The 27095-nt window shown below is 54.9% G+C and overlaps 1 protein-coding gene and 3 long non-coding RNA genes across 6 annotated transcripts in view; 3 read left to right on the top strand and 1 right to left on the bottom strand.

Annotated features, from left to right (window-relative positions):
* Positions 1–882: 882 nt before the first annotated feature.
* LOC308197918 lies at positions 883–4981 on the top strand. Of its 2 annotated transcripts, none has more exons than XR_013953431.1 (2): positions 883–1179; positions 4518–4981. It is a non-coding gene; the product is annotated as an uncharacterized lncRNA (long non-coding RNA). The 2 variants fall into 2 exon arrangements; XR_013953432.1 differs by having other exon boundaries at positions 883–1183.
* On the bottom strand, positions 3530–4634 carry LOC308197920. The gene is made up of 3 exons (XR_013953434.1): positions 4496–4634; positions 4277–4380; positions 3530–4196 (listed from the first exon to the last, which is right to left on the bottom strand). It is a non-coding gene; the product is annotated as an uncharacterized lncRNA (long non-coding RNA).
* Positions 4982–5744: 763 nt separating the features above from the next.
* Positions 5745–12100, top strand: NR4A2 (nuclear receptor subfamily 4 group A member 2). Its single transcript, XM_080599197.1, has 8 exons — positions 5745–6145; positions 6933–7055; positions 7326–8191; positions 8814–8943; positions 9036–9190; positions 9707–9909; positions 10300–10478; positions 10585–12100. The coding sequence occupies exons 3-8, from the start codon at positions 7328–7330 to the stop codon at positions 10839–10841; spliced, it is 1788 nt and encodes a 595-aa protein (XP_080455323.1). The 5' UTR covers positions 5745–6145; positions 6933–7055; positions 7326–7327; the 3' UTR covers positions 10842–12100.
* Positions 12101–22853: 10753 nt separating this feature from the next.
* The window catches only part of LOC308198387, a 49383-nt gene continuing 45141 nt past the window's right edge, over positions 22854–27095 (top strand). The window contains exons 1-2 of one of the 2 annotated variants that reach the window (XR_013953875.1): positions 22854–23883; positions 25410–25497. This is a non-coding gene — a long non-coding RNA (uncharacterized lncRNA). The remainder of the gene's footprint in view (positions 23884–25409; positions 25498–27095) is intronic. The other variant, XR_013953876.1, reaches the window with a different exon arrangement.

Here is a 27095-nt window from a genome sequence, read left to right as displayed (position 1 = left end):
ACTCCCCAGCACGGCGTTGTTTTATGGCCGCGGGGCGAGCTGCAGCGCGAGGCCGAGCTGGGAGCAGGCAGCCGCAGGGTGCCAATGCCGACGTTCGCATCGCGCCACGCGGTGCGGCCAAGGCTGAATCGCAGCGTGCGGGCCTACTCGACGCGCTGCCCCCGGTGACGTTAGCCGTGAAGAAAAGCCCTCTTGCCAAAACGGGGCCGCGCGTTACGGTTCGTACTCGTTTCACAGCAGCGGCTGCGAGATGCAGCTTGGTGACGGCTGGAAGTGAAACGTGTCCGACGGCCCGGGACAGGCCACGAGGCCAAGCGCAAGGAGCCGCCCCGCCCGGGGAGGCCTCTCGCTGGGCACAGGGCCCAAGGGGCCTCTGCTCGTGCGACAGCCCCCACGGGAGCGGCGCTGGGCCGGGAGGAGGCTGGCAGCACCCCGGCGGGGCCGGCAGCACCCCGGCGGGGCCAGCAGCACCCCGGCAGGGCCGGCAGCACCCCGGCAGGGCCGCGGGACCCACCGGCACGAGCTCCCACGTGCCAGCCGTGAGCACGGCGGGCTTCCCAGACGCCGTGTGCAGTGCTGCAGGTACCGCCCCCCCGGGGGCCTCGAGGCCCGCAGCCTGCACGTGAAGTGATCTCCTCAGGCCCGCCGCACATCCCCAGGCTCGGCCCCAGGCGCGGGCGCGCGGCCGCCCCTCGGGAGAGGCGAGGCGGCGGGGCTGTGCTGACGGGAGGGGCACGGCCGTGCCCAGCGGCGGGTCCCCGGCCGAGCGCCCCACACGCCGGGAGGGCTCCGACGAACCGTGTTCGGTTACGGGTTACAGAAACGGGCCCCGTGAAGCCCGGCGTCCCCGCGGCGTTACGCCCCGCGTCCGTGCGGGTGAGCGCCCCGCGGGCCGGGCGGCCGGGCCGTCACAGCGCGGTGCCCCGGGGGGGGGGGGGGCCGCCGGTCCCGGGGCCGCCGCCGGCAGCGGGCGGGGCGGGGCGCGGGCAGCCCCCGCGTGGCGTCACCGCCCCCGCCGGGCCGGGCCGTGACGTCACGGAGCGCGGCGCCCGGCGGCCGCTGACGCGCGGCGGGGGCGGCGGCACCGGGCACGGACCGGGACCGGGACCGGACCCGGAGCCGGACCGGGAGCGCGACCCCGAGCCGGAGCCGGACGCGGCCCGCACCGACCCGGCACAGGCAGGTAGCGGCGGGACGGCACCGGGACGGGGGGCGGGGGAATGGGGCCGGGGCCGGGCGCCTCCCGGTGCAGCGGCGGTGCCGGCCCGGCCGGGTCCCGCCGCGCGGCAGCTCGGGCTCGGCGGGCGGGCGGCCCGGGGAGGCCCCGAGCGCCAGCCCCGAGCGCCAGCCCCGAGCGCCAGCCGGGCCTCCCGAGCGCAGCCCGGCCGGCAGCCGGCAAGCGGCGGCCCCGCGGGTGGCAGCGGCAGCCCCGAGCCGGGACGAGCCCCTGCCGGGCGGCTCCGGGCGCTGCGGGGCGAGGCGCGGCTGCGGCTGCCGGGGGCACCGCGCCGCCGGGGGGGCCGAGGGGAGCCCGGCGCGGCTGCGGCAGCCCCGCGGTACCCGGTGGTAGCCCCGCGGTACCCGGCGGTAGCCCCGCGGTAGCCCCGCGGTACCCCGCGGTAGCCCCGCGGTACCCCCGTAGCGCCCGGCGCTGCCCAGCTCGGTGCCAGGTGTGCTCCGCGGGCGGGCGGGCAGAAAGTCGCTCCTTCGGAAACCGTAGGGAAAGCGGGGGGTGCCCGTGGGGCAGAGCCCGGAGCGTTCGCCCGGCATCGGGGCTCGCCTTGCGACCCCTCGCCCTGCACCGGGCAAGCTCCCGGGGCGCGCTCGGGGCCCGTCCCGCTGCCCCCGTGCCCCGCGTCTCACGGGGGTGGCGCTGCTCGCCTCGGGGTTCGTGCCGCCCCGCAAACACCGCCCGCGGGGCCTGCGCCCAGAGGCAGCAAGGTGCGGTGCGGCCCTGGGGACCCGCCGCAAACCCGTCCCGTCGCAGGGCAGCGGCCTCGGCCTTAGCTGCTGTTGTGGCCCGACGGACGGGAGTCGCTGCCCCACGTCACACCGCCCGCCGTCAGGCACCTTGTGGGAGTCTCGAGCTCCTGCCCTGCTGCGAGGAGCGCGGTGCCTCCCCCACCACACAGTGCTCGCAGGGTGGGACGGGGCGCAGGGGAGGCACGCTCGCTGCCAGAACCGGGTCGCTTTGCCGCTGCAGCACCCTCTGCGTACCGGACAAGCGCGGCCCCGTCGCCCACAGGCCCCAGCCGCTGCCCCACGGCCTCCAGAGGGAAGGAGCGAAGCTGTGCCCCGCTGCCGTGGGGTGCTGCAGGTGGAGCTGCCCACGTACCGAACAAGCGGTCACCTCCTGCGTTACCCATCCCTGCGATGACGTGAAGCCCAGGACTGCCAGACACATCACAGAGCTCATGCTTTACGCATTCATAAAACTTTTGAGGTAGGCACCTCACAGCAGTTATGGTGCTTCGTGGTCACCGCTGGCGCTCGCTGCAGCGCTGACCGTGTGCCGCCGTGCGGGCTGCTGGCTCCGGCTGCAGCGCTGCCCGCCTGCTGGCTGCCCCGGCACGGCCTGGCCGCTGCGGCTGCTGCTGTCACGGCCGGGGCAACCAGAGCTTCGTCACGGTGACTGACCCATGGTGCTCCTGCTGCTGCTGGAGGTACGAGTACGGCAACCACAGGTCGTTTCATGTGCATCTTCATCTTAAACAAGCACCGTGGCTTTCCCTTAGACCTCGGCAGTTTCCCTCTTGTCTGTGCTCGCACATCACAGAGACGTGAATGTTGTGCTTCTATTGGAAATGCCAGTGGCCGAGCCAGGCCTCTGCCCAGGCGTGTCCCAAAATACGGGCTCTGGGGTGCGCTGCGGGGGGCCCTTCCGCGGGAGCTCTGACGAGCTGGAAGGTACAAGACCCTGTTAGCGGTGGGCAAAGCCCTTCAGGAACGCGGGATTTTATTTTTTGCGGCACGCTCGGCTATGGCCCTTCCCTGGCACGTCGGAAGCGATCGTGATTCACCTGTTGTTGGAACCACTGCTGGGGGGAGCAGGAATGGTGACAGCGCATCTCTGCGTGCGTGTGCCTGCGTGTGCGCTCCCCATGGGGCAGAGGGACCAGCCGGTGGGACGGGAAGGGACAGCGGCGGTGGGCGCTGGCGGTGTGGCACGGCCCTGCTGCACCAGGCTCTTGCAGCCCCGGGGGGCCCTCGGGGGCCTGGAGGTGCAGGCATGCCTCTGGCCTGCAACGCCACCGCCTCTCCTTGCAGACGCCGTCAGAGGCGTTTGGGGGTCTGCCTCCGTGCATGGCTTTATTTCCCCCCCCGAGTACGGGTCTGCAGGGCAGCTCAGCCTGCTGACCTGGGCCCTGCGCAGGCAGGGGGCTGCGTTTCAGGGAGCCCCAGGCAGAACGGGGAACGCGGGGCGCTTCGCCTTCAGTACTTTAGGGGAAGAGTGGCGGCTCTTTTTAATTAAACGTGTCCTTTGTGCGCGTGTATTTAGACACCGAAATACAGCATTTCGCCGCATGTATAAAATTGTGTTTGCATTTATTTAATTTAGAGTTCTTTTTTAAAAGCATGTAGTCTTGAATGTTTGTTCTCCGTTTTTTTTCACATCATTACTCTGATACCGCTTGATTAGCTCCCTCCCCAGTCATGATTGGTAATTAAAATAGGCATTAAAATTAGTCACTTAGCAATTTTGCTGTTCAATTGGCAATTAAATTACTTAATTGCAATTAAAGTCCTAATTTTAATTGGCAAAATGATAGATGTAGATTTAAGATAATATGTATAAATACTTTAATAAGTGTCTATATAAGGATTACTTAATTACTCAACTTCAAGTTTATGCTGTTAACTTTAGAACTTTTAAGTGAGTAATGAAATTTATATTACGTCTATTCTAAGGATATGGTAATTAGACGTATTTCTTGTCCCTATAAGGGTCTGTGCAGTAAGGTTCCTTCACCGAGGTGAAATTACAGCCGGGACGAACCGTGGTGCGGCGCTGGCACCGGCCCCGGCCGGGCAGGGGGAGCGCGCTGAGCGGAGCCGTCGGTCTGGGGCGGCGCGGGGGTTGTGCAGCTGGAGCTTAACGGGGAAGCAGCCCCAGCGTGAGAACGGTGACTGACTTGAGAAGGAACGATCGTAGTTTCACATAAGCCATTCATGTTCAAGTGCTTCACAGGGTTTTTCTGTAAGGGAAGAATTTTGTGTTTGAAACGTTGGCGCTGTGTGTCCGGGCTGTGCTGCTTCAGGTGCACCGGGTCCTAACCTGCGCTCTGTACCGGGCGGTACCGGCAGGCCGCGTGTACAGGCAGCACCTCCTTCCAGCCTTCGGAAACACCTCGGAGAAGGGCTCCTGCACGCTCAGGTCTCCTGAACAAGGAGCATGTTTCTGTTTCTTGCAAAACCCCTGTGGGTCCCCACAGCGGGCCCTTGTGTAACAGCCACTCGCCTCCTCCCCGAGCCGTGGAAAGGGAGCTGTACTTACGCGAGCTCTTTCTTTCTTCCAGGCGGAACTGCAGCAGGGGACGCAGCCTGAGGAAGGGCGGCGATGACCCCGAGGTGCCCCAGCGTGGCTCTGCGTTTCTGCGCCCTCGCCGCTCCTGTCGCCTCCTGATGAGCAGCGCCGTGCCATCGCCGTGTGCCATCGCCGCGCGCCATCGCCGCGTGCCATCACCCCCAGCTGCACGATCGGGCTGTGATGGGCTGGGGCCAAGCGCAGTGCTGTTGCTGGACTGACCCGGCCTCACCCGACCGCACCGCTGCCCAGTCTCTGAGCACCGCTGCCCTTCGCGGCCCCCACGGACCCCTCTGGGGGCCTGGAGACGGCGGTTCCGTGGGACGAGCGGGCGGGCGGTGGGCACGGAGCGCCGACGCCTGCTGGCACCGCGGTGCGGGGACGTGCGGGAGCGGGGGGCACGCGTAGCGCGCGGGGCCTGTACCGAGGGCACACAATAAAGCGCTGCTGAACGCACACACGGCTCCGGCTGCCTGCGGCCACGAGGGCGCTATTACAGGACGGGGGCCCCCTGCCCTTCCCCGGGGCGCCCGTCCCGGTGCACCCGGGGGGAGCTGCGGGCCTGGGCCAGGGGGGACCCGGCGGTGGGAGGAGGAGGAGGAGGAGGAGGAGGAGGAGGAGGAGGGAGGCTGGCGTCAGGAGAGCAGCGAGCGGCCGCCAGGCGCGGCCCGGGGAGCCCCCGACGGGGCGGCCCGGGACACCCCCGCGCCCCCCCCCCCCCGGGGCTATTTTTGGCGCGCCGCGCGGTTGCGTCAATGGCGGCGCCCCCTGCGTCACGCGCCGCCCGCCCCGCCCCGCCCCGCCCCGCCCCGCCCCGCGCTCACTTTTTCCCCTGGCCGCGGGCGGGTGACGCCGCCGCGCGCATGCAAATGAGCCCCGCCCCCCGCCCCGCCCCCCGCCCCGCCCCCGCTTAAGGTGCCGCGGGCCCGACGGGGCGCACCGGGGGCCCCGCCCGCCTCCCGCTCCCGCCCCCCCCCCCGACGGGCGCCCCCCGCGCCGGGCTCACGGCGCACCCCGGCGGCCGCGCCCCCCCCCCCCCCAGCGCGCCCCGCGCGGCGCCCGGCCCCGCCGGCGGCCGTCGGGGGGAGGCGGCGGAGCGGGCGGGCGGGGCCCGGAGCGCCGCGGGCGGCACCGTCGGGCGGCGCCGCCTCCCCCCCTCCCCGCCCCAGCCCCCGGGAGCGCCGCCGGGCGGGCGGGCGGCCCGTGCCGTCGGGGGGCGGCCCGCGGGGCGCCGCGAGCGGCCGTGCCCACCTTAAGCGGCGGCGGGCGGTGATGTCACGTCGGAAATTTACCAAAGCGAGCGCTGGCCAACGGAGCGGGGAGGCCGGCCCCGCGGCGGGCTGATTGGGCGGGCGGCGCTGACGCGCGCTGACGCTCGGGGACTTTAGGTGCATGTTGGCTCGCGATGCGGAGCGCACATAAACAAAGGCACATTGCGGGGAAGGGCCACTCCGACCGCCTCGCTCGCACGGCGCGACGCTGCCGCCGCTGCCCCGCGCCGAGTCCCGCCGTGCCCGGCCGTGCCGAGCCGCGCCGAGCCGCGCCGAGCCCCGCCGCGCCGCCCGCCCCGCGCCCACCGCCGCCCGGCACTTGGATGCCCGCGCGGGTCTCCGCTCTCCGGTGAGTCCCGCGGCGCTCAGCCCCGCGCCCAAACCCGCGCCTGCCGCCGGCACGGGCCCCGCGCGCCCGGGCGCTGCCCGCGGGGATTCCGCGCACGGGGCGCGGAGCGGAGCCGCCGCCGTCGGGGGCGGCCGGGGGAGGCGCGGGGGCGGCGGCGGCTCCGAGCTCGACGCGCGCGCGTCCCGCCCGCGGAGCGCCCGTGGGAGCGCCGTGCCGCGGGGTCCCGGCGCCCTCCCGGCCGGGGCCGGCCCGGGGGGCTCCGCGGCGTCCCGGCAGAGCCCCGATCCCCGCCCGGGCCGGGCCGGGCCGCCCCCGGGAGCGCGTCCCCCCCCCGTCAGTCCCGGCGGCGTGACGCCGAGAGCCCGGGCTGCCCGGCCGCGGCTCCCGTCTGGTTTGAATTAATCCGCGCTTGCCGTCGGCCGTGCCCTCCCCGGGCGGCGGCTGCGAGCCTCGCCGGGGCGCCGCGGTGGCACGGGAGGGTGCCGCGGGCCCCGCTCCGCGCCCGCCCCGCGGGGCTGCCCCTCACGGCACCGCGGAGGCAAGGACCGCACCGGGCGGAGAACGGAGGGCGGGAGCGCTCGCGGCTCGGCGGCCCGCCTCCGGAAAGTTTTCCTCCCGCTGGGAAACTCTCGGCGGGGCCCCGAGGAAGCCCCGGCTGCGGGGCCGCTGCCCGAGCCCGTTCCGGGCGCCGCGCGGGGCGGGGGCTCCGCCCGGGGCCGTGCCGTCGGAGCTCGGTGCCGCCCGCCCCGCGCAGCCCTGACCCGCGCGCCCCGTGTGTGTGTTGCAGCGAGTGCACCGGGCGGGCTGGAGTCCGCCTCCGTTTGCTAAAATCGCGGAAACTTCGCTCCCCGCCGGCCTCCGACGCTGTCCGCCTTTAGTTCCCTCGGAAACGCCTCTCCCTCGGCTGAAGGTCGGTGAGCGCCCTTCCCGGCACTGCCCGCCGCGCTCCGCGGGAGCCCCGCAGCCGAGCGGGACCGGGGGGACCGGGGGCGGGGTGGGGAGGGGGTCCGGGGTCCGCGCCGTCGGGGCGGGCCGGGGGCGCGCAGCCGGGCCGCCGGCACCCGCGGCTCCCCCCGGCCGGGCTGCGCGCTCCGCGGGGCGGGGGCGGCGGGCGGCCCGCGGCGCGGGCACGAGGCGCAGTCGTCCGGGCTGAGCCTGTGTTGCCCTGTTTCGTTTCCAGCCATGCCCTGTGTTCAGGCTCAGTATGGGTCTTCGCCGCAAGGAGCCAGCCCAGCCTCCCAGAGCTACAGTTACCACTCTTCAGGAGAATACAGCTCCGATTTCTTAACTCCAGAGTTTGTCAAGTTTAGCATGGACCTCACCAACACTGAAATCACTGCCACCACTTCTCTCCCCAGCTTCAGTACCTTTATGGACAACTACAACACAAGCTACGACGTGAAGCCACCTTGCTTGTACCAAATGCCCCTGTCCGGACAGCAGTCCTCCATTAAGGTGGAAGACATTCAGATGCACAGCTACCAGCAGCACGGCCACCTGCCCCCCCAGTCCGAGGAGATGATGTCCCACTCGGGCTCCGTGTACTACAAGCCCTCGTCGCCCCCGACCCCCTCCACGCCCGGCTTCCAGGTGCAGCACGGCCCCATGTGGGACGACCCCGGCTCCCTGCACAACTTCCACCCCAACTACGTGGCCACCACGCACATGATCGAGCAGCGGAAGACGCCCGTCTCCCGCCTCTCGCTCTTCTCCTTCAAGCAGTCGCCCCCCGGCACGCCCGTCTCCAGCTGCCAGATGCGCTTCGACGGGCCCCTGCACGTGCCCATGAACCCCGAGCCGGCCGGGGCGCACCACGGCGTGGACGGGCAGGCCTTCGCCGTGCCCAACCCCATCCGCAAGCAGCCCTCCATGGCCTTCCCCGGGCTGCAGCTGGGCCACGCTCCGCAGCTGCTGGACAGCCAGGTGCCCTCGCCGCCCTCGCGGGGCTCCCCGTCCAACGAGGGGCTCTGCGCCGTCTGCGGGGACAACGCCGCCTGCCAGCACTACGGCGTGCGCACCTGCGAGGGCTGCAAGGGCTTCTTCAAGGTGAGCCGCGCCGGGGGGCCGGGGGGCTGAGGGTGGGGGGCGGCGGGGGCCGGGGGCGCGGGGAGCCCGGGGGCACGGGGAGCCGGGGGCGCGGGGCGCTGAGCTGCCCGCCGGAGCGAGATTGGCCAGGACAGGGAGCCGTGTGTGAGCTAACCGAGTGGAACAGAATTCCCTGTGGTCAAATTAAGTGATCTCTTTATTTCGCCATCCTGATTGAATAATCTTATCATTTTAAATAGAGGAGGTCTCCAAGGAATGTAAATAATATGAATGCCCACGGATTTGTATTTACTGAGCGTCTCCTTCCCTTCTCTTGGCATATAAAACACTGCTAGGAGCTGCGGGGTTAGCTCAGATGTTAACGCTAGCAATTTTCTCCCGTTAAATGCCCTGAAAAAAAAAAAAAGGAAAAAAAAAGGAAAAAAAAAAAGGAAAAAAAAAAAGGAAAAAAGAAAACCGAGAAGGAAATAGAGGAATAGGGAAAAAAGCGGCGGCGGGGCCGGGGCCGGGGCCGGGAGCGGGGCCGGGAGGGGCAGCCCGGCGGGGCGGCGGCACTGCGGCCCCGAGGCTGACGCCGCCGTCCCCGCGCCGTCCCCGCCGCGCCCCCCGCTCCGTCCCGCAGCGCACGGTGCAGAAGAACGCCAAGTACGTGTGCCTGGCCAACAAGAACTGCCCGGTGGACAAGCGCCGCCGCAACCGCTGCCAGTACTGCCGCTTCCAGAAGTGCCTCGCCGTCGGCATGGTCAAGGAGGGTGAGTCTCGGCGAGCCTCCCGCCGCGCCGGGCCGTGCCGGGCCGTGCCGTGCCGGGCCCCGGCGGGGGGCTGAGCGCCGCTTCTCTTGCAGTGGTTCGCACAGACAGCCTAAAAGGCCGGAGGGGTCGCTTGCCATCCAAACCGAAGAGCCCCCAGGAGCCCTCTCCCCCGGTGAGTCTGATCAGTGCGCTGGTGAGAGCCCATGTCGACTCCAACCCGGCTATGACCAGCCTGGACTATTCCAGGGTAAGCTGGACCGAGCTCGCGGAGCCACCTCTCGCTGCGCCCGCCCGGGGAGCGGCCCCCGCCCGGCAGCGCCTCTGCCCGCCGGGGCAAGCGGGGCGCCGGACCGGGCCGGGCCGTGCCGAGCCGAGCCGAGCCGGGCCGTGCCGATCCGAGCCGGGCCGGGCCGAGCCGAGCCGTGCCGAGCCGTGCCGGGCCGGCCCCGCCGCCACCCCCCGCGGCCCCCGCCGCTGCCCCCGGCCCGCCGCTCGCTTTGCGCAGGGGAGCGGCCGCGTCCCCGCGCGGGGCGGCCCCGGCTGCAGCCCGCACGGAAGCGGCTGTTTGCATATTTAAAGCAGCGACCTCGTAGCACCGTTCCTAATTGAATTAATTGCCCTGGAACATCTAATTTCCTTACTGGTCAGAGAGAGGTTTAATTGTTATAAAAACCTGGCTCCCCTACTAGAAATGGGGTTAGCAATTTCACGGGTTATATACTTCGGAGAACCTCATTAAGTGCTTTTTAAAATGAATTTCCAGTTCCAGGCTAACCCTGACTACCAGATGAGTGGAGACGACACCCAGCACATCCAGCAGTTCTATGATCTCTTGACCGGCTCCATGGAGATCATCCGAGGATGGGCAGAAAAAATTCCCGGCTTCACCGACCTTCCCAAAACAGACCAAGACCTGCTCTTTGAATCCGCCTTCCTGGAGCTGTTCGTGCTGCGGCTGGCTTACAGGTAAGCGGCCAAAATCCGAGGGGGGACTTCTGCGCGATTATGAAATCAGATCCTTTCAAGGTCCACTGAGCTGCGTTTTATTAACTCCTCGGTAATTAGGTGCCTCCTAAATCCTTCATTTATTGCTCCTCAAGTAATTAGTTGTTTAGCTTTGCTCCCCTATCTTCTCTTTTCTTTCTTTTCCTTTTTTTAAACCTGTCCGTTTCTTTTTATTTCTTTTTTGCCTTTCTCTCTCACACGCTTCCTCTCTTATCTCTCCCTTTTCCCCCTCCTTTTGTTTTCTCTTTTTTTCCTCTCCTCTTTTCCTTTATGTTTTTCTTTCCTTTCTTTTTCTATTTGTTTCTTTTACTCATTCATCTGTTCATTTTGGGGTTGTCATATTCCTTCCAGGTCAAATCCCGTGGAGGGCAAGCTTATCTTCTGCAACGGGGTGGTCCTGCACCGGCTGCAGTGCGTCCGGGGCTTTGGGGAATGGATTGATTCCATTGTTGAATTTTCCTCCAACTTGCAAAACATGAACATCGACATATCCGCGTTCTCTTGCATCGCTGCCCTGGCTATGGTGACAGGTCAGTGCCCTCTCTTTTTCGCTCAGCGCCACCGGGCAGCTCCTCTCCCCTGCTGCCTTCCCCGCAGTGTCAGACCTGTAATGTCCTGCATCCTTGTCTTTTGCAGAGAGGCATGGGCTTAAAGAACCCAAGAGGGTAGAAGAACTGCAAAACAAGATTGTAAATTGTCTCAAAGACCATGTGACTTTTAATAATGGGGGGTTGAATCGCCCCAATTATTTGTCCAAACTCTTGGGGAAGCTCCCTGAACTTCGCACGCTTTGCACGCAGGGGCTGCAGCGCATTTTCTACCTGAAACTGGAAGATTTGGTGCCACCACCAGCAATAATCGACAAACTTTTTCTGGACACTTTACCTTTTTAAGACTCTTCCCATGCACTTACACTGAACTTAAAAGAAACTTCACCTGTCTGAAGGGGAATTCATCTGGGCACAAGGCAGCACCTTTGGGTGCCAGATTCCCATCCAAAAAAGTGTTGCTAACTTCCTGCAGGCAGAACGTGAAGGGGCATTTTGGCTCTGGGGCATCATGGATGCAGATCATGGACTACACAAATACCATGGTACAAACTTTTTATTATCAGCTTATAAATGAATTTATTATTAAGGACTTCTGATTAAAAAGATGACCCTATCTGGCAACGCCAGGTGCGCAGCTAAGACTCGTAACGGTGACAAAGTATTAAGGTGACCCACAAGTCTCACCCTCCTAAAGACTAAAGTTTTCTGCTGTAAAAGAAAGCTGTAATATATACAAAACCTAAATGTTCTGTGGGTGGCATGTCATTAAAGAAGGCAAAGGCTTGTAAATTTATCAGATGCAGTTTGGCTTTTTAAAAATTATTCTGTGCCTATTTATGAATAAATACGGGAAACAATTCTAAAGAATTAAAGAGAAAATCTAAAAGTGTTTGCAAAAAAAAAAAAAAAAAGGAGAATAAAGAGAAAGAAAAGTAAATGACTCCGTACAAGGAAGGCATGATGATTCTGGGGCGACAATGTTATAGGCACTTGCTATTTCAGTAATGTCTATATTCTATAAATAGTATTTCAGACACTATGTAGTCTGTTAGCTTTTATAAAGACTGGTAGTTATCTAAGCTTCAAACATTTTCTCAATTGTAAAATAGGTGGGCACAAGTATTACAAAACCCGAAATCCTCGACAAAGGGACACATAGTGTTTGTAAACACCGTCCGACATTCCTTGTTTGTAAGTGTTGTATGTACTGTTGATGTTGATTAAAAAAAGAAGTTTATATCTTGATTATTTTGTTGTCTAAAGCTAAACAAATCTTGCATGCAGCAGCTTTTGACTGTTTCCAGAGTGCTTATAATATACATAACTCCCTGGAAATTACTGAGCACTTTGAATTATTTTTTTTTTTATGTCTAAAATTGTCGGTTAATATATTATTTTACGTTCGAGTAATATTTTTAATATTGCCATATTCTGTAGTATTTTTCTTTGTATATTCCCAGTATGGCACATTATACAAGTCACTGCCTTTTTTTCTATGGTGTATGACAGTTAGAAACGCTGATTTTTTTTTTCCTGATAACTCTTTCTTTGAGAAAGACAATTTTAATGTTTACAACAATAAAACATGTAAACGAATAGAATTTCGTCTTCTTTCTGTCTAAGTGAGAAGCGCCAACACCAGCATCCGTTGCAAATACGGGACAGTAGACTCTGACAAGGTAGTGTTAGACCGCACAGGAGAATGGATGGGGCGGTTTCATTTCAGTAAGGCGTGCGGCAGAGCTCGCCGGCTGCGGGAGCGCCAGGAGGAGAGCCTGAGACGCAAAGGTCGGTCCCCCCGCGGATCCGGGTCGCGGCAGGTCCCCGCGGCGCACAGGCCGAGGGCTGCCCGGGCGGCTCTGCTCGGGCGGCTCCGCGGGGCCGGGGGGGCGGCTGCGGGCCGCGGGGCAGCCGCTCGGGGCGGAGGGCAGCTGCTCTCTCCGTCGGCTTTGCAGGAAGCCTCTGCGGCCAGCTCCTTCCTAGAAACTTCCCGAGGAGTTCGGGGGCCGCCGGGGGCGGGCGGCAGCCGTGTCCCGGCCCGCCGCGGTGTCGGCCCCGCAGGCGGGCGGGGGCCGGGGCGCTGCGGGCTGCGGGGGGGCGGCGGGGCCGGGGCCGCCGGGCCCCGGGGGGAGGCGGAAATGAAACCCCGGGGGCCCGCCTGGGAATTTTGGAAACTTCTGCCTCTTGCGTCAGGGAAACGAGAGGTGCCCGCGGGGCCGCAGCCCCGCAGCCTTTTCCAAACCTCTCCTTCGAGATGCGCCCCGCAGCCGCCCGCCGCGCGGCCGGCCCCGGAGGAGCAGCGGGAGGGGGCGGGCCCGGGCCGCGGGCACGGCTCGGCGGCGCCCGTCGAGCCGCGGCTGCTGGCGGGGGCCCCGCGGCCGCCCCGCTCTGCCCGTCGGGGGGCGGCGGCTCCCGGCCCCGAGCATCCCCCGAGCCTCTGCCCGGCCCCGCGCCGCGTCCCCCGCACGCGGGAGAGCGCGGCCCCGGGGCAGAGGCTCCCGCGCCGTCGGGGCTCCGGGAGCGGGCAGGGGCGGCTCGGGGAGAGCGCCCGCGGGTACCGGCCCCAGGCCTGTGCCGGGCAGGGGGGGCGGCCCCGGGAGCGGCGGGGAGCGGGGGGCTCCCGGCGTCGGCCGCGGGGCTGCTCGCGGCTCCCCCCCGCCGTGCCCCTCGGGGGCACCGAGGTGGGCACCGTGCCCCCGGCCTGCCCCAGCCCTGCCGGGCCCGGCCCCGCTGCCTCCCCGCCGCTGGCGGCCCGCTCCCGGAGCCCCGCAGCCCCGGCCGCTCCCGCCGTGCGGGGATGCTTCCCCGAGCCCGGCCCGGCCCCGGGCAGCCCCGGGCGCGCCCTGCCCCGAGCCGAGCCGTGCCGAGCCGTGCCGAGCCGAGCCGTGCCGTGCCGTTCCAGGGCCACCGGCGTTGTTTGGTGCTGGCATGACCGATGGAACGGACCCGTCGGGTTTGTCGGGGAAGGGACGTTACGGCTCGGTTAGGCGAGGGGCAATGAATTGCTGAGAACTACGGGCAGAACGCCCCGTCCCGTGGCAGGCTGCTGCCGGTGCGGGGGTCCCGTCTGGGCGGGGGCGGCGGGGCGCTGCCCGGCCGGCTGCAGGGGCCGGGGCCGCTGAGGCTTTAACCCTTCAACGAAGGCTCCACCTGTTAGAATTTGCTCTTCAGGCTTCTTGCGCTAAATGCTTTCCCAGGGGGGTTTGCAGTAACTTTCCTAAGGCGCTTAACCCCCCGCACCGGGGCAGGGGCAGCAGCGGCCCCGATGCTCCGCCGGGCAGCGGCCGGGCGGCTCCGGCCCCGCGGCGGGGGCACGGCCACGGGCAGGGGCATGGGCAGGGGCAGCGGCAGGGGCAGGGGCTCAGGTTTCGGGCGGCAGACGGGAGGCAGCGCCCCGGGATGCGCAGGGCTCGGCCGCCGCCAGGCGCTGCTGTGCGGGCGGGCCGGGGGCTGCCCGGGGCTGCCCGGGGCTGGGCGCCCCCGAGCCGGGACGGGCGGCGGCTGCTGCGCGGCGCTGCCGGGAGGGGGAAGCGGGACGGCGGGGGGGCGCTGGGCGGGGGGGGCGAAGTTCAGCGCAGGGTACGGAGCTGGAGGAGGAATTCTGAAACGGCACTATCGGTAGGATTTGTTAGTAAAAGATTTCACTTTTAGATGCGGAGTGTTCCAGATTAGGAGCTGTATTAATTATTTTCGCTCCATGCTGATCATTAAATTTGTTACTGCCTTTTCTGCATGGCTTGCGTGGGAAGGCAGACAAAACCGTTTTGCTTTGTTCCCTCAGCATTGCCTTTCTTCTAGTTTGTTATCAGGCCACTGGGTTGGTTTTAACCTAACTTTGCTGCTCATACAATTGCACCGACTTCTAGGAGCTACTCCTTCAGTGCACCAATGCATAAGAGTGGAGCCTGCTCGCTTTATTTATCCAAAAGACAAATTTCTGTTTCCAGTGAAGCCTGCTCAGTTACACTGCGGGGTGTCTCATTGTTCTTCCCCTCTCCAGTGCTGGACACCTTTCTCTGTCTAGTCTGGAAAGGTGAGAGGACTGGGCTAAAGTACAATTTTCCAAAACATGTTAGAGTTTACAAACTTGACAAACAAACTGGGGGTGAGTTCAGGTCAGGTGTTTGCTAATACAGTACACTGTATTCATCTTCTGACATTTAATTTAAGCTTCATTTATCTGAGGGCCTGGGTAGTATAATGTATGCCTCGCGTGTGTTATGCTTCACGTTCCATAAAACTGTACTCGTCTGCAGTTATTCTGATGGAATTCACAATTGGTGACTTAGGGACAAGAAAGTGTCGCGACATATTCTGAAACTGCCTTTTCTGAACGTAGTATTGGAAAGATGAATTACTGTAGGCATGACACCCTCGCAGAGCTTTATTAGTTTTGGAATGCAATCAGCAACACTTGCTTTCTTAGCCCTTTACCTAATTATCCTCATTGCATATGTCACATGCATAGAGAACAGCCAGCAGGAATTTATGTCTAGGGTAGTCAAAGCTAGAAAATGCGCGTTTTATGTGATTTTAGCCTTCTGACTTTTCTATAGTGGTAGAAATCCCTGTTCTGGCTGCATACATAAGAGCACATCCGATGCACCTGTAGGTGATTTTTTATGTATTAGTAAACCCACTGCTGCATAATCTGCACTTGCTGAAACGTTAGCCCTAAGTAACCTTTATAGCTGGCTATGGTGCGGAGGGAGATGTTGGTATTCATGAATGTTTTGACATATTTGACATTTTATATATGGTGTGCTCTTTCTCTGTTTTTCTGATTTCCTCCTGTCTTCCCCCCTCCCCAATTTTTGCAGTAAATAGTAGCCTTCGCCACATCACTGGGGTGTGGGTTGGTGGGTGGGAGGCAGAAGGCTGGGTCTGCAAAGAAGCTTTGGTTTTTGATTTCGAAGTATGTGTCTAGGTAAATAATGGGATTATTGCATTTTAATGTGATGCAACTATAACCAGAAGAGCTCATTTTGACAAAACAGGTGATTTGTGTTCTCTTTCAAAAGAGGCACGTCTGGCATACAGATTTGTAAAAATCTGAAGGCAAGGGATTTCTGCATAACTAGGACTTAATGTAGACGCAATATAAATATATTAGGCTTATTACAGTACTAGCAAGACAGCGGCACTTAATTCAGCAAGGTGATTATATATCTGGAAATTGAGGACTTGTGATTGCCTGACTTTCCAACGCAATGTTTTCTGCAAGATGGAGAGTGTGCCACACTACTGAATGACTGATGTTACAACAAATTTTGGATAAATGTACACAATTCGTCTGTGGAGTCGGCCTCATACTTAGATTATTTCTAGTTTTTATCTACATCTGTACACAGTACTCTGTATGAAAGCCATCTCGTTAGTAAATTTGGGAGGACCTTCTCTGTGGTAGGAGAACATTCACAGTGACAGGCAGGTGCTGTGGTTACGTTCCGGTTTACTCCTCTTTAACAATTAAGTGGTTCTCAGGATGCAGATAGAGTTTAATACAGATATATGTTTCTATTTAGTAGAAATGATACTTGGCCAACTTTTGTGTGTATACACACAGCTTTTTAATGTAAATTTCCTCGGTGGGACTGAAGCCTGGTTCCTCTGCCTCGCAGCAGTTGTGGTTATTGCAGTTGTTTTTCTGTAGGCAGTGGCTGTTGATGTGTATGCTGGGTTAATGCTCTAAATCGCAGTGCTTCAGATCTGGTGATGGAAGTAATGGCTTTAATAGAACAAATCCATTCTACAGCACTGGCTCAGATAGTGTTTAATGCTTGCTGCATATCTTATTAAAGGCATATGGGCTTGTTCATGTTAATAAATAATAAATAATATTACTCAGCTAATTTTTCTTAGCCAACTTAGTTTTTTACAGAGACATCAATCTGAAATTTTAATTATTCTATCATTTTAATGTCACGTGTGAATTACATGGTGTACTTTGATAACCCAGTCAGAATTACCGACAATAAAATGTAGCTGTAATCCAGTTGTAAAATAAATGGCAAAAAGTTCATCTGTATGTTCCCATCCTCCAACAAAACTTGTAAAAACAGTTGGGACCTGTAATCCTTGAATGCTGAGGAAGTGCCTGTATTTGCTTACAGAAACAGATACACAGTTCTTGATTTGGGTTTGGTAACACACTTGTATTTGGCCCAAAGGTGAGATGTCGCAGATGTGTGCTCTAGTGTATAGCAAGGCAAAACGTTAGGCCTACGTTGATTGCCCATCTTTATTAAATGGTTAAGGTATATACCTTGAAACAAGAAAACCTCGAGCTTCTTCATGAAGAACTAAAGAGAAGCGACAAGCTCTGCAGCGGAGCTTAAAAGGCCACCGAGGAGAAGCCGCGCTGGGGGCAGAGCGAGCTGCTGCCGTGAGCCCCTCTGGAAATGTCCCGGCTCCGGTGAGGGAAAGTCACCTTGAGCCTGGGATGGGCTCGGGTTGTGGCGGGAGGATTGGGACAGCTGCTGAAATACACAGGGCCCACCTTCCAGATCACCAGCAGTGTCTTAGTTTCAGCCCAGCGGTCCTCAGCGTGAAGTTGGAAGGCAGAGAGGAGCCGGGACATCTGGCAAGCGAAGTGGGGCTGAACCCTCGGGGTGGTGGACGTGGCAGCGGTCGCAGCGATCGGGCCTGGGCCCCAACCAAGGGCCTGCCCAACCGCGGCTGCGGCGTGCTGCGGCGTGCGGGGGCTGTGTCTGTGCACTGGTGGTGCTTGTGCCCGCGTGTCACCGAGATGTGCTAACGCTGTAAGCGCTAGCATTTTGAAAGAAAAAGTGCAGTCTTTGTTCCTTTGCTGCATAGAAGCGGCATGCCAGGCTCGTCGTGGGCAGATGCCAGCGCCCGTCGCTGTGAGAGGTCTGTCAGGAAGTTCTGCAGGTAATTCGGTACCTTAACGGAGCGATCACTCTTCTTTAACGCTGACATGGCTAATTCTTTAGGATTACTTCTAAATGTTATTCTCCTTAAGACTGCTCCCGAGTTTGTAAGGTCTGACATTTTTTTGTCCCAGATATTTCTCCTGTTTTTATCTCCACTTACTTCTTGTCAGCCGCCGTGACAGCTCCGTCCCTCCAGGTGGAAGGGCAGGTGAGCAGCCTTCCCCGGCGGTGGTGTCAGGGCTGCTTTGCTTCACGGGCTGCCGGGAGTGGGAGCTCCGCGTGCCACCCGCCCGCGCTCCCCGGGGTGGGATGCATCACCGCGCTGACGTGCCCGGCTTCGGTGGCCTGGGGTCGGGGATCCTGAGTGCACCCGCCGTCTGCAGGGAGGCGCGCTGCCTGCCTGCCTGCCCGCCGGGGAGCCAGTCCACTGGCATTAAGGGATCGCCGTGTACTCAGGAAGTGTCCTCACGGACTCTGGTTTTTGTTACCTGCATCCAGTTTTAAAAATCCTCTGTGTAAGCAGCCGTAGCGGTAATTAACTCGCCGGGTAATTTTGTTTCGGAGCAGTTTTTGTAGGCTAGGATCTGTAGTTTTGACAACTTTACTGCTGTAGGAAATAGCAAGAGTAGAAGTGTAAAAGCGGGAATCTGCTGAGTCCGCTGAAGCAGAACTCGCTGCTCCTGTAAACGCTGTTTGCTGTTTGGTTTGGTAACTGAAGGTATTTAACGAAGGTTCAGGGCTATCATTTTCAAAACAGTATTTCCCTACACCTACAATTACACATTTTGTGAAGACAAATGACTAGGTACTATAGTAACCCTTTTTTCTTTTTTAAAAATTGGATATTTCCCTGTATGGTGCTTCCGGTGAGCATGGATGCGATTCCCGAGTACTGTGGTGAGACTTCGGTATCCGCCTGCAGACTTTGCTTTGTAACAGGAGTCTGATTGTGCAAACGTTGGGCAGATGAATATACTAGTACAGATAGACTTCTAAAGCTAAGGATATGTTAGTGTAGCATCATCCCATAATGTGTATGTGTAGTAAATGGTAGAGGCTCCCAAAGAACAGAAACCCCAAACCAGGTATTTATGAGGTTTATGGTGAGAATAATCTACTATGTGACTGAAGGCATAAGCAAGGATAATAAAACAGTTAACGTGTATTACAAATTAATTTCAAGCCATATGCTAATGAAAAACCTTTCTAAAAATCAGTTTTTGTGGTAATTTCTAATGGAATTTTTAGAACTCAAAGTAAAAATTTTAGTTCTTTATTTCCTAACAAAAACAAATCAATTTCATGTGTTCACATTATTTCCATAATCCTTTGTAAGAGAGCAATATGGCTATGACTCAGAAATATATGTTTTCCACATTACGTTTATTTCAGAGTTGTATTTTAGCAGAATTACAAAACAAATGTGAAACAATAGCATAGTTCTTTGGTACCAGAGACAACAGGGCGAGGTTGTTGTTAGCATAAAATAAACTGCAATCATCTGCTATCTATTCCTTTGTTAAAATCATAAAAAAGAAAGCCGCAGCTTCAGTAAGCAAGGATGGAAACCATTATTTCTGGAGTCTGAGAAATACCTGTTGTGGGAACTTTGACCAGGTTCATTCTCTGCGGTGAGCAGGGGATGTACAGTCCCCGAGAACGCTTGCAGATGTTACTGCACTTGAGCACAATTTCAAAAAGAAACCTTGTGGTGTTTTTATTTTTACATTCACAATTCCCTTGAAAGTTAAGCAAATATTTAGCTAGGTTTAATACAGCAGCGCTCCTTTTTCAGACAAACATGAAATGTTAAAAGAACGGTTATGTTTTAATGTAAGAGCAACTACGCTATCAAATCCAATCATTGTTGTGGTCTGAATCACAAAGGCAGCGCATGAAAAAGCAGAAGACAGCAATACATTTGAACGTTTAATGCCGTGCCTCACGAAATCTTTCCTGAAAGATTCATTAAAGCTGGGGAGCCAGCAGCAGCCTGGCATGGCCGAGGGCCAGCTGAAGGGCCGATACCAGGGTGCTGGGGCAGGCTGGTTGGCACGGACCTTGGGTCGGGCGTCTGGGGCGAGCTTCTGCTGTGCCTGGCATCGAGCTCCCTGGGTTTGAGCAAGGTGCTTTGGAAGACAAACAGCGAGTGCATCGTGCTTCTAGATGGAATGTTTTTCAAGGAATCGGGATGGTTAGAGATGACCAGCGTATACAGGGCCCTGCAGAAGCTGGGAGGCTTCCCCCTGTGACAAGCAGGGACTGGGAGCTGGGGCCAGGCTCAGCATGACTTTGTTTTCCCTTGATGGATTAACTCGTGCTTTGCCTTGTAGCATGGAAATCACACAGAGCACAGATACTGGTGAGAAGGAAGCAACTGTAAAGAAAATGCTAAATCAGAGCTGGAAGGAAATGTAACAGTTCAATGAGTTTGTCATGGGATGCACAGGCAAAATTAAAATCGGAGGTGTGATTTGGGGCGGAAAGGCGAGATGGACCAGACCACTCCGTTCCTCTCTTTCGGAGTGTGATGAATCCCGATATGATGGAGTGGAAGTCCAGCAGAGCTGTGGAATGAAACACCAAGAAACCTGTTTAAACGTGGGTGTTGTATTTGAGATAGAGTCAATATTAACATTTCTGTTAAACTCATACTCTGTCGAGCTCCTGCTAGTGCGGGATTGTTTCCTGTGCTGTTTGTGGTTGTGTTTGCTGAAGCCAGTGGCTATAAAGTACAGAAGGTGATGAAAACAAGCCTGCCATAACCATGGACTGGTGAAACTTTCCTGTTTAACCCAAGTGGGTTTTGCCTGTATGTTTTTTTTTTCTTTTCTTTTCTTTCATGGATTCTGTTCAGTCAACAGACTCTTTGCTCGGATATTTCATAGGATCCGATTTTAATGAGAAAAATAATTCAGGTGAGGCTGCTATGAGCTCATGGAGAATATTTACTGCCAACTCATAAAACCCTTGGAAAACTGATTTTTAAATGAAAGTGTTAATATAGCTATAAGTATGTTGTTGTAGAACTGTATAATTTTACTCGCTGCCATTTGAAAAGACCTGTTTTCAAATCCTGCTCGAGTCACAAACAGAAGTGATCTTGAGAGTCCTCCTAATCCCTACTGGATATCCCTCTGTTTCATAAATAATAATAAAAACTCTCTGCCACATGGTTTGGCACAGCGAGGCACAATTGGCAGCTCCTGCACAGCAGAGGGCTGGGACTGGATGAGCAGATGTGTTGCAAGTCTGCTCCATGGTGCAGTGGCACAGCTGTGTGAGGAAGCCTGTACAACAAATGAATGCATGGGCTTGGCTCCCGTTTGCAGTTCCTACAGCTAAACCTCTTGCTTTTGTAAGCAGTAGAATCCATAAAGGTAAGATATTAGCCAGTGCTTTTTCTTTGCAGTATTTGCAAATAGCGACAGCATAAACAGATGATACTGTAGAACTGTCTTTAATGAATGTGTTTTGCAGAAGCATTCATCTTAGAAGGTAATGGAAAAAAAAGGAACAGTTGTTCATGCTAAAAGTACTTATTAATTAAACTTAAAAAATTATGGAAAACTGAAAGCTGTGATTTTTGTCAGAAGTGTATTGATGATGATTGACTTCGAGTGCCAGCGGAGCTTTGTTAATGCCAAATGCCGATGTGCTCCTCGAGCCCTTTTTCTGAATGGAGGGGCCACGTACCTGCTGTTGTGGGCTACAAAAGCGTGGAGCCAAGGCGACCTAGCTTAATGGTGTGTTCTTTCCCTTATCTGTGACGTTAAATCTCTACGCACCTGTCAAAAGCGTAGCATCAAGGCCTTCATACAGAAACGTAGGCTTCTGGTTGCCTTCATGTCAGTGAATAGCTCTGCTGCAATTAATTCAGCTGTTCCCAAACACGGAGCGAATCCTGGGTCTTCGGTCAGTCTTACTGGTACCGATGGTGCCGTGTTTCCCTGCAGGAGGACGTGCTGGCAGTGGCTGAGGTGGAATGCCTGGTATTGTACGTGCTGTCAGGAGAGGGCAGATGCTCAGGAGAAATAATGTTTCCGTGTAGACAGCCCTTCTGTCTTGCGTTGATTTTGGCAGCTCCTGCAACATCCAGGGAAAGTGATACCGACCACTGCTAACACAGCGAGCAGGTTAAATTCAGAAATCTAAACGAGCCCCAGCAGAAGGGAGCTAAAATCTTAATTTTTTGCTATCTTCTTTGCATGTATCTACATTGCTGGGCTATTGTAAAGTTTATGCTCCCTGTTAATGTATTAAAATGTGACTTCATTTGTTACACTTTCTCTAAGATATTTGCAGAGCTGATGACCTTCTTTACAGGAATGTGTGATAGACATTGCTGTTAGAGGATGCCTGCATTTTCAAAATCCTTCACAGATAGTGAACCTTAGCATTATGCTATGCACCTTTTCTTTTTTTTCGTTTTTTTTCTCTCAGATAAATCTCATTGAAAGATAAGACATGTGACTTCCCTCAACAGAACAAAGGCAGGCTGCCAGTATAGGTTTCGACTAAGGAAACTTTGGTTGGACAGACATAGTAGTTAAGGAAAATGTCCCACGTAACTCCCTTGTCCCAGTTCCTCCTTTGGTGACAAAGTAGCATTTGCTGTGCTGTGAAAGCAAGGCATTTTACCTAGCAGGATGGGGAGAAAAAGTGTTTTCTCTGTGACTTACCGAGCTTTTTTCAGGATTTTAATCAAGTGAGTTAACACTTGGATAAAGGGAAAGCTTTACTTTCAATTGTCTGTCCATGTTTTAATTTTATTTTTTTTCCCCCCTGTACCACAGCAGTAGTTAGTCTCATGTGTCAAAGGCTGTTTCCACAATTATGGTTTGCCTAATGGTCCTTTTGTTATAATTCATAGGCTAATAGAAGTCAGAGATGGAAAAGACCTATTAGATTATTGAGTCAATGCCCTGCAAATGCAGGGTATAATCTCCTAGATAGAGGATGTATCGGATATTATTAAACAGATTTTACACTTGATCTTAGCTAAATTGTGGTTAGTAGTCATTCGATTCCTTGAACGGTGTAATAACAATAGCTTAATTTCAGGTTTTGGGAGAGTATATCTGTATTTAAGTTTACCATTTGGCATTTCCCTATATCGCCTGTAGATGTGCACACTTTCTGAAGGAAAAATTATATATTCCTAACAGACAGCAGCGTGGAAAAAAATCCATCAAATATCTCTAAAAAACCTTTATATTTTCCTGGGTTAAAGCTGTGCAAAATATCAGCTTTGTAGGGAAAGGAAAGCTGGAGCAGGAAAAAATGCTTATCGACATAAGCATCAGCAGTAAATCTTTGTGAAAGCCAGCTAGTTTGGCTTCAGTTTTGAGATGACCTGTGAATGCCTCTTGATTTGGGCACAAGTGAATTCAGAATATTAAGGAAGGCTCATTTAAAAAAACAAAACAAAACAAAACAACAGAGAACCAACCTAAGCAAACTGACTTTAATGATTTCATCTTGATATTTTCAGTTCAATGCAAGAGTAACACCTTGCCAAAGCCAGAGCCAGCCTGGGGACGAGCTGACCAGAAGGGTTGACCCGCTTCATTCTCCGCTCCCCAACTAGGTCCCTCTCATATTTAGATAGTTACTTACAGTCAGGCTACGTAGCTGTCAATAACAACTGTCGATAAAGCTAAGCAAATACAAATCAGCAATGGCTGAGAAACCTGAAATTTTGTTAACTTCTTAAAGCAGACATAGCAGTGTTTGAACTTTGGGTTTCAGTGAATTAAACGTATCATAACTTACATTAACCTCACTAGGACCACATGGCTCATGATAGTGAACTAACAGGAGGACTGTCTGTTTAGTTAACTTGTGTTCTAAATATTTGTAAACTAGGAAAATGGAACGTTTTCACTTTGAGTGCCTTCTTTATAAAGCATTACTGAAATCAGATGTTTTCCAGTATACTTGGGTACCTTGTAACTACACTGGTTCTGGTCGTATAAAGCCAGTGTAACTTTAACTAAGAGAGTAAAATGCTTTTTTTTTTTTTTTTTCTCCTGAGAAAATATCTCAGGAAAGAACACCTGCTATTTGTCCTGTTCCTACTAAGCTGGAGGTCATGAATGTAAGAACTGCTGAGGCTTGAATGGTAAGCTTATTTGGTGGGTGGTAATATTGAATTTATCTTGGTTATCACTGTGTAATTGCCTGCTTCCTATTTGTTTCCTAGTTTAATTTTTTTTAAATTTTTCACATCTGTTTAGATGAATCAGCCTAATTAACATGCAGGCTGCAGCTGGTTTACCTTCATCACCCTATATAACCAGCCACCCTTTTCCTGTTTCTTTTGGTTTGAGGTGAGGTATGTGAGTAGAGCCCCGTGAGCTTTTGGCGTGTGATGAGCACCAGGCTGCAGCACCGCGGCCTGCCGGCTGGGCACAGCTGCCAGCAAGGCCCGGGTCACTCCTCATGTGGCACGGCCTCGAGGAGGCCTGGGGAAGGGACGCGTCTTTGGGGTGAGTTAACCTCTTGCCTTCTGTTACTTATGTGGGCTGGTGTAAAACATGGCATAAGAGGCTGCGTCCGTCAGAAGAACCAGGGAACAGGGCTGGTGCTGTTTGAAACCATGTCTCGCTATTTTGGGAGTCACCTCACAGCTCAGGAAGCATTTGGATAAGTACGAGCAGCAGTGGGAAGGGCACGTTGGTTTAAAAGGCTGTAATTAAAAGACGGGTAGGTTTGCTCCAGGACAAAGCTAGGTGTAAGTCTGCAAGTAGAATAGTCAGTTTTTGAACCTGAAATTCTTCATCAGTGGACTTTTGATCAAAAAGCACATTGCCAAATAGCCACCTGCGTAGCTCCTCGTTGTTGGTGTAAGATTATGTCCAATCTTAGCTGCTTTACTCCATGCGGTGTTCTGTCTGGCATCTAGGACTACATCTCTTGGATGTGCAGCAGATCTGATGTCAGTTGTCCTTAAATCTTCCTTGCAACCGATTTCTGCAGTGGTAGTGCTGCTGCAGACGGAAAGAGGCCTTGGTGGCCGTGACGCTGTGTGAGCACGGGGCAGTGGCCGTGACGCTGTGTGAGCACGGGGCAGTGCCCTTGCCGAGGGGCAGAGGCCCCTGGGGGTTGAGGGAGGCTCCCCTGACGCTGAGGTGCGTGGCGGTGCCGGCGGAGGCTGAGTGCCTGCGGCTGTCCTCCCTGCGTTACATTTTCTTGGCTTACTTCAGCTGAGCAGAGTTTGGTTACATAAAACTAATATATAACATAAATTTGACCTCTGAATTATTTTCAGTACTGCTTTCAACAGCTTTTCCTATAATATATGTCCTCAGTAATATCTCAGTAAAAGTCTGACTTCTGCTGTTAAAGAACAGTTGTCATCGAACATGTGAAAAAAATGGAACATATGCATGAATACTGCAAATATTGAGTGGAAAGTTCTGAGATTTTTAGGTGGCATTGTAGAAGCAGAAATTGTTACAGCAGTAGGTTTATATACTTTATAATCTCATGTATCTGAAAAAATAACGTTCAGAACATTAACTGTTTTACAGCATGTTTTCATTACTGTAGCTATTACTGCACGAACCCTTGTTAGCCTTGTTAACAGATATTGTCTTGAAGAAAATAACAAAGGCTTTTGTTGAGAATTGTTAATAAAAAATAAATAAATTACTAAATGCAACTCTTAAAATATGTTGACCTAGACTTTTTTTTGAAAGTGAGTAAAGACTCCAGGTACTTGCATCTGGACGCACTAGAGATTAAGCTAGTTTCTTGGAGGAGCTGTAGGAAGTCCTCCCCATAAGGTGTTCTGAAGTTACATGCGTAAATAAAAATGCTCACCGTTCAAGACAATGTAAACTTTTCATCTTGGCTGGATTGATGAGCAAGCAGAAGGACTTTTTAAAATGTTTCTAGATGTTCCTGGAGCTACTATTATGTACCTTGATTTTTATATGAAAGGATTTATTTTTAAGTGCACTATTTCAAACATGAGGAATTGTGATACTGTTTGTTTGTTTGTGTTCCTTAGTTTGCAGTTTCTGCAGCTGATCTGCACAGTAACTAAGTGACAATGAGGAAGACAGCACAAAAGGAGTAAGGTAGTGCTTATACTTAAAGTGAAATGATATTTTTCCTGATAGGTAGTAAGGAATGCTTGAAAAAACATTTGCAAGGGAGACATCTTTCTGCATGGCATAGAAAGGGTTTTCTACATTGTGAACACATTTCCCCTGTAGCAGGTATGCTTATGGAGTCTTCAGAATGCCCTTTACCTGTCAAACTTTATTTGATCTAAGTTTTCCTCCCTAGGGTCTATAATAAGCTTTAAAAACAATATATGAAGTGTGCCCTGAGGACCCCAAAACATTGGAAGCCACAGTTCCTGAAGCATTTATAGGGGAAAAACTGATGCCTCTCCTGAAGTCATTTGTGTTTACCCACTGTTGCAATGTGTCTGAGAAGCATATGGTATGCATGTTAGTAAAGGAAGCCTATTTTGTTTCAGGGTCAGAAAGAACATTTTTTTCTTTTACTGGTTTCCCTACCTGGACAGTAACTGGATGAACACTTACTACTTGAGTGATACAGTGCAGTGCAATTATGTCTCTCTTGTAACATTCTGATTTCCCAATCCCGTCATAGAGAGACACCATTAGAAAACTTCAAAAGCTTTCAAAACTTTTATGGTACGTGAAGATACAAAGGACATGGATGATGAAATTTGTTAGATTTTGGATGCCTGCTATAGTGTTGTGCGCAGGTTCTCTTGAACAGCTTAGTCTTGTCTTTGGAGAAAAAACAGATTTATGATTAATTCTATCTCTGACTCAAAATTAACTTTTTAGCTTGAAGCTAAATTGTATTTATTATTAGAGTTAGAGGCTCCATATATATATACACACATACTGTAAACATGAAACCAAAAATCTCAGCAAAAACTTCTAAAATAAGTTTGCGTCTGTTTTCCTAATGCATGTATGTGCATCAGGGATGCAAGGTACGGTGTGTGCACTGTGTGGTTTGTTTTATACCTTTGTAGTCTCTGCATTTCTAGGGTAGTCAGGGCTCCTGGTGTAAATTCAGGGAGTTGTGAGGTTGTGTCAATTTGTCTGCTGCTCCCTGTACTCCTGGGGAGCAGCCACAGTGCGATGCTTCGGGGGCAGGCTGTGATGGCGGTGGGGAGGGCATGGTGTTATGGTGTCCCGAACTCAGGAGGTGAAATGTTTTGCTTGTCCGCCTCATGACATCCATGACAGCAGAGACTTCAGGGTGTGACTGCAGCACAGCCTGAGGTTTCTTGCAGCTGGGGAATGCTGGGAGTGACTGGAGGTACTGAGGAGCAGTGCTGCTGTTACCTGTTGCCCGATGGGTTTTACACTGCTACCAAGACCCCTCATCCAGGTCCATCTGCAAGAAAACTTCCCTTGGAGGTGCATCATGCAGGTAAAACCCCATTTCATGTGGTTCCATTCCCCAGGAAGCTCTCTGTAAATCAAAACCGTGCTATTACTGCAGATGCACTGATGTTTTGTAGTCCTGCACTAGCCTCCAACCTGGTATCTGTTGCAGTAGTCATTATAACAACCTTTCTTTTTTGATGATGTAGGTGAAATCAATTACTTTTTTCACTACTCATAAATAATGCTACAGTAACAACTGCATTTCTATGCAGAAGGAGAAAAATCTGAGATTTCTAATTAGGGATTTCTTACTG

This window comes from Anser brachyrhynchus (assembly GCF_964034855.1).
Source record: "Anser brachyrhynchus genome assembly, chromosome: 7".
In the NCBI taxonomy this organism is placed as follows: Eukaryota; Metazoa; Chordata; class Aves; order Anseriformes; family Anatidae; genus Anser; species Anser brachyrhynchus.
The sequence above is the reverse complement of the archived record's forward strand: the minus strand, read 5'-3'. Positions and strand labels throughout refer to the sequence as shown.

Coding starts and splice junctions, on each gene's coding strand:
- NR4A2 (XM_080599197.1), top strand. CDS start 7,328: ATGCCCTGTGTTCAGGCTCAGTATGGGTCTTCGCCGCAAGGAGCCAGC. Junction 8,944..9,035: donor CGTCGGCATGGTCAAGGAGG/GTGAGTCTCGGC, acceptor CTTCTCTTGCAG/TGGTTCGCACAGACAGCCTA. Junction 9,191..9,706: donor CCAGCCTGGACTATTCCAGG/GTAAGCTGGACC, acceptor ATGAATTTCCAG/TTCCAGGCTAACCCTGACTA.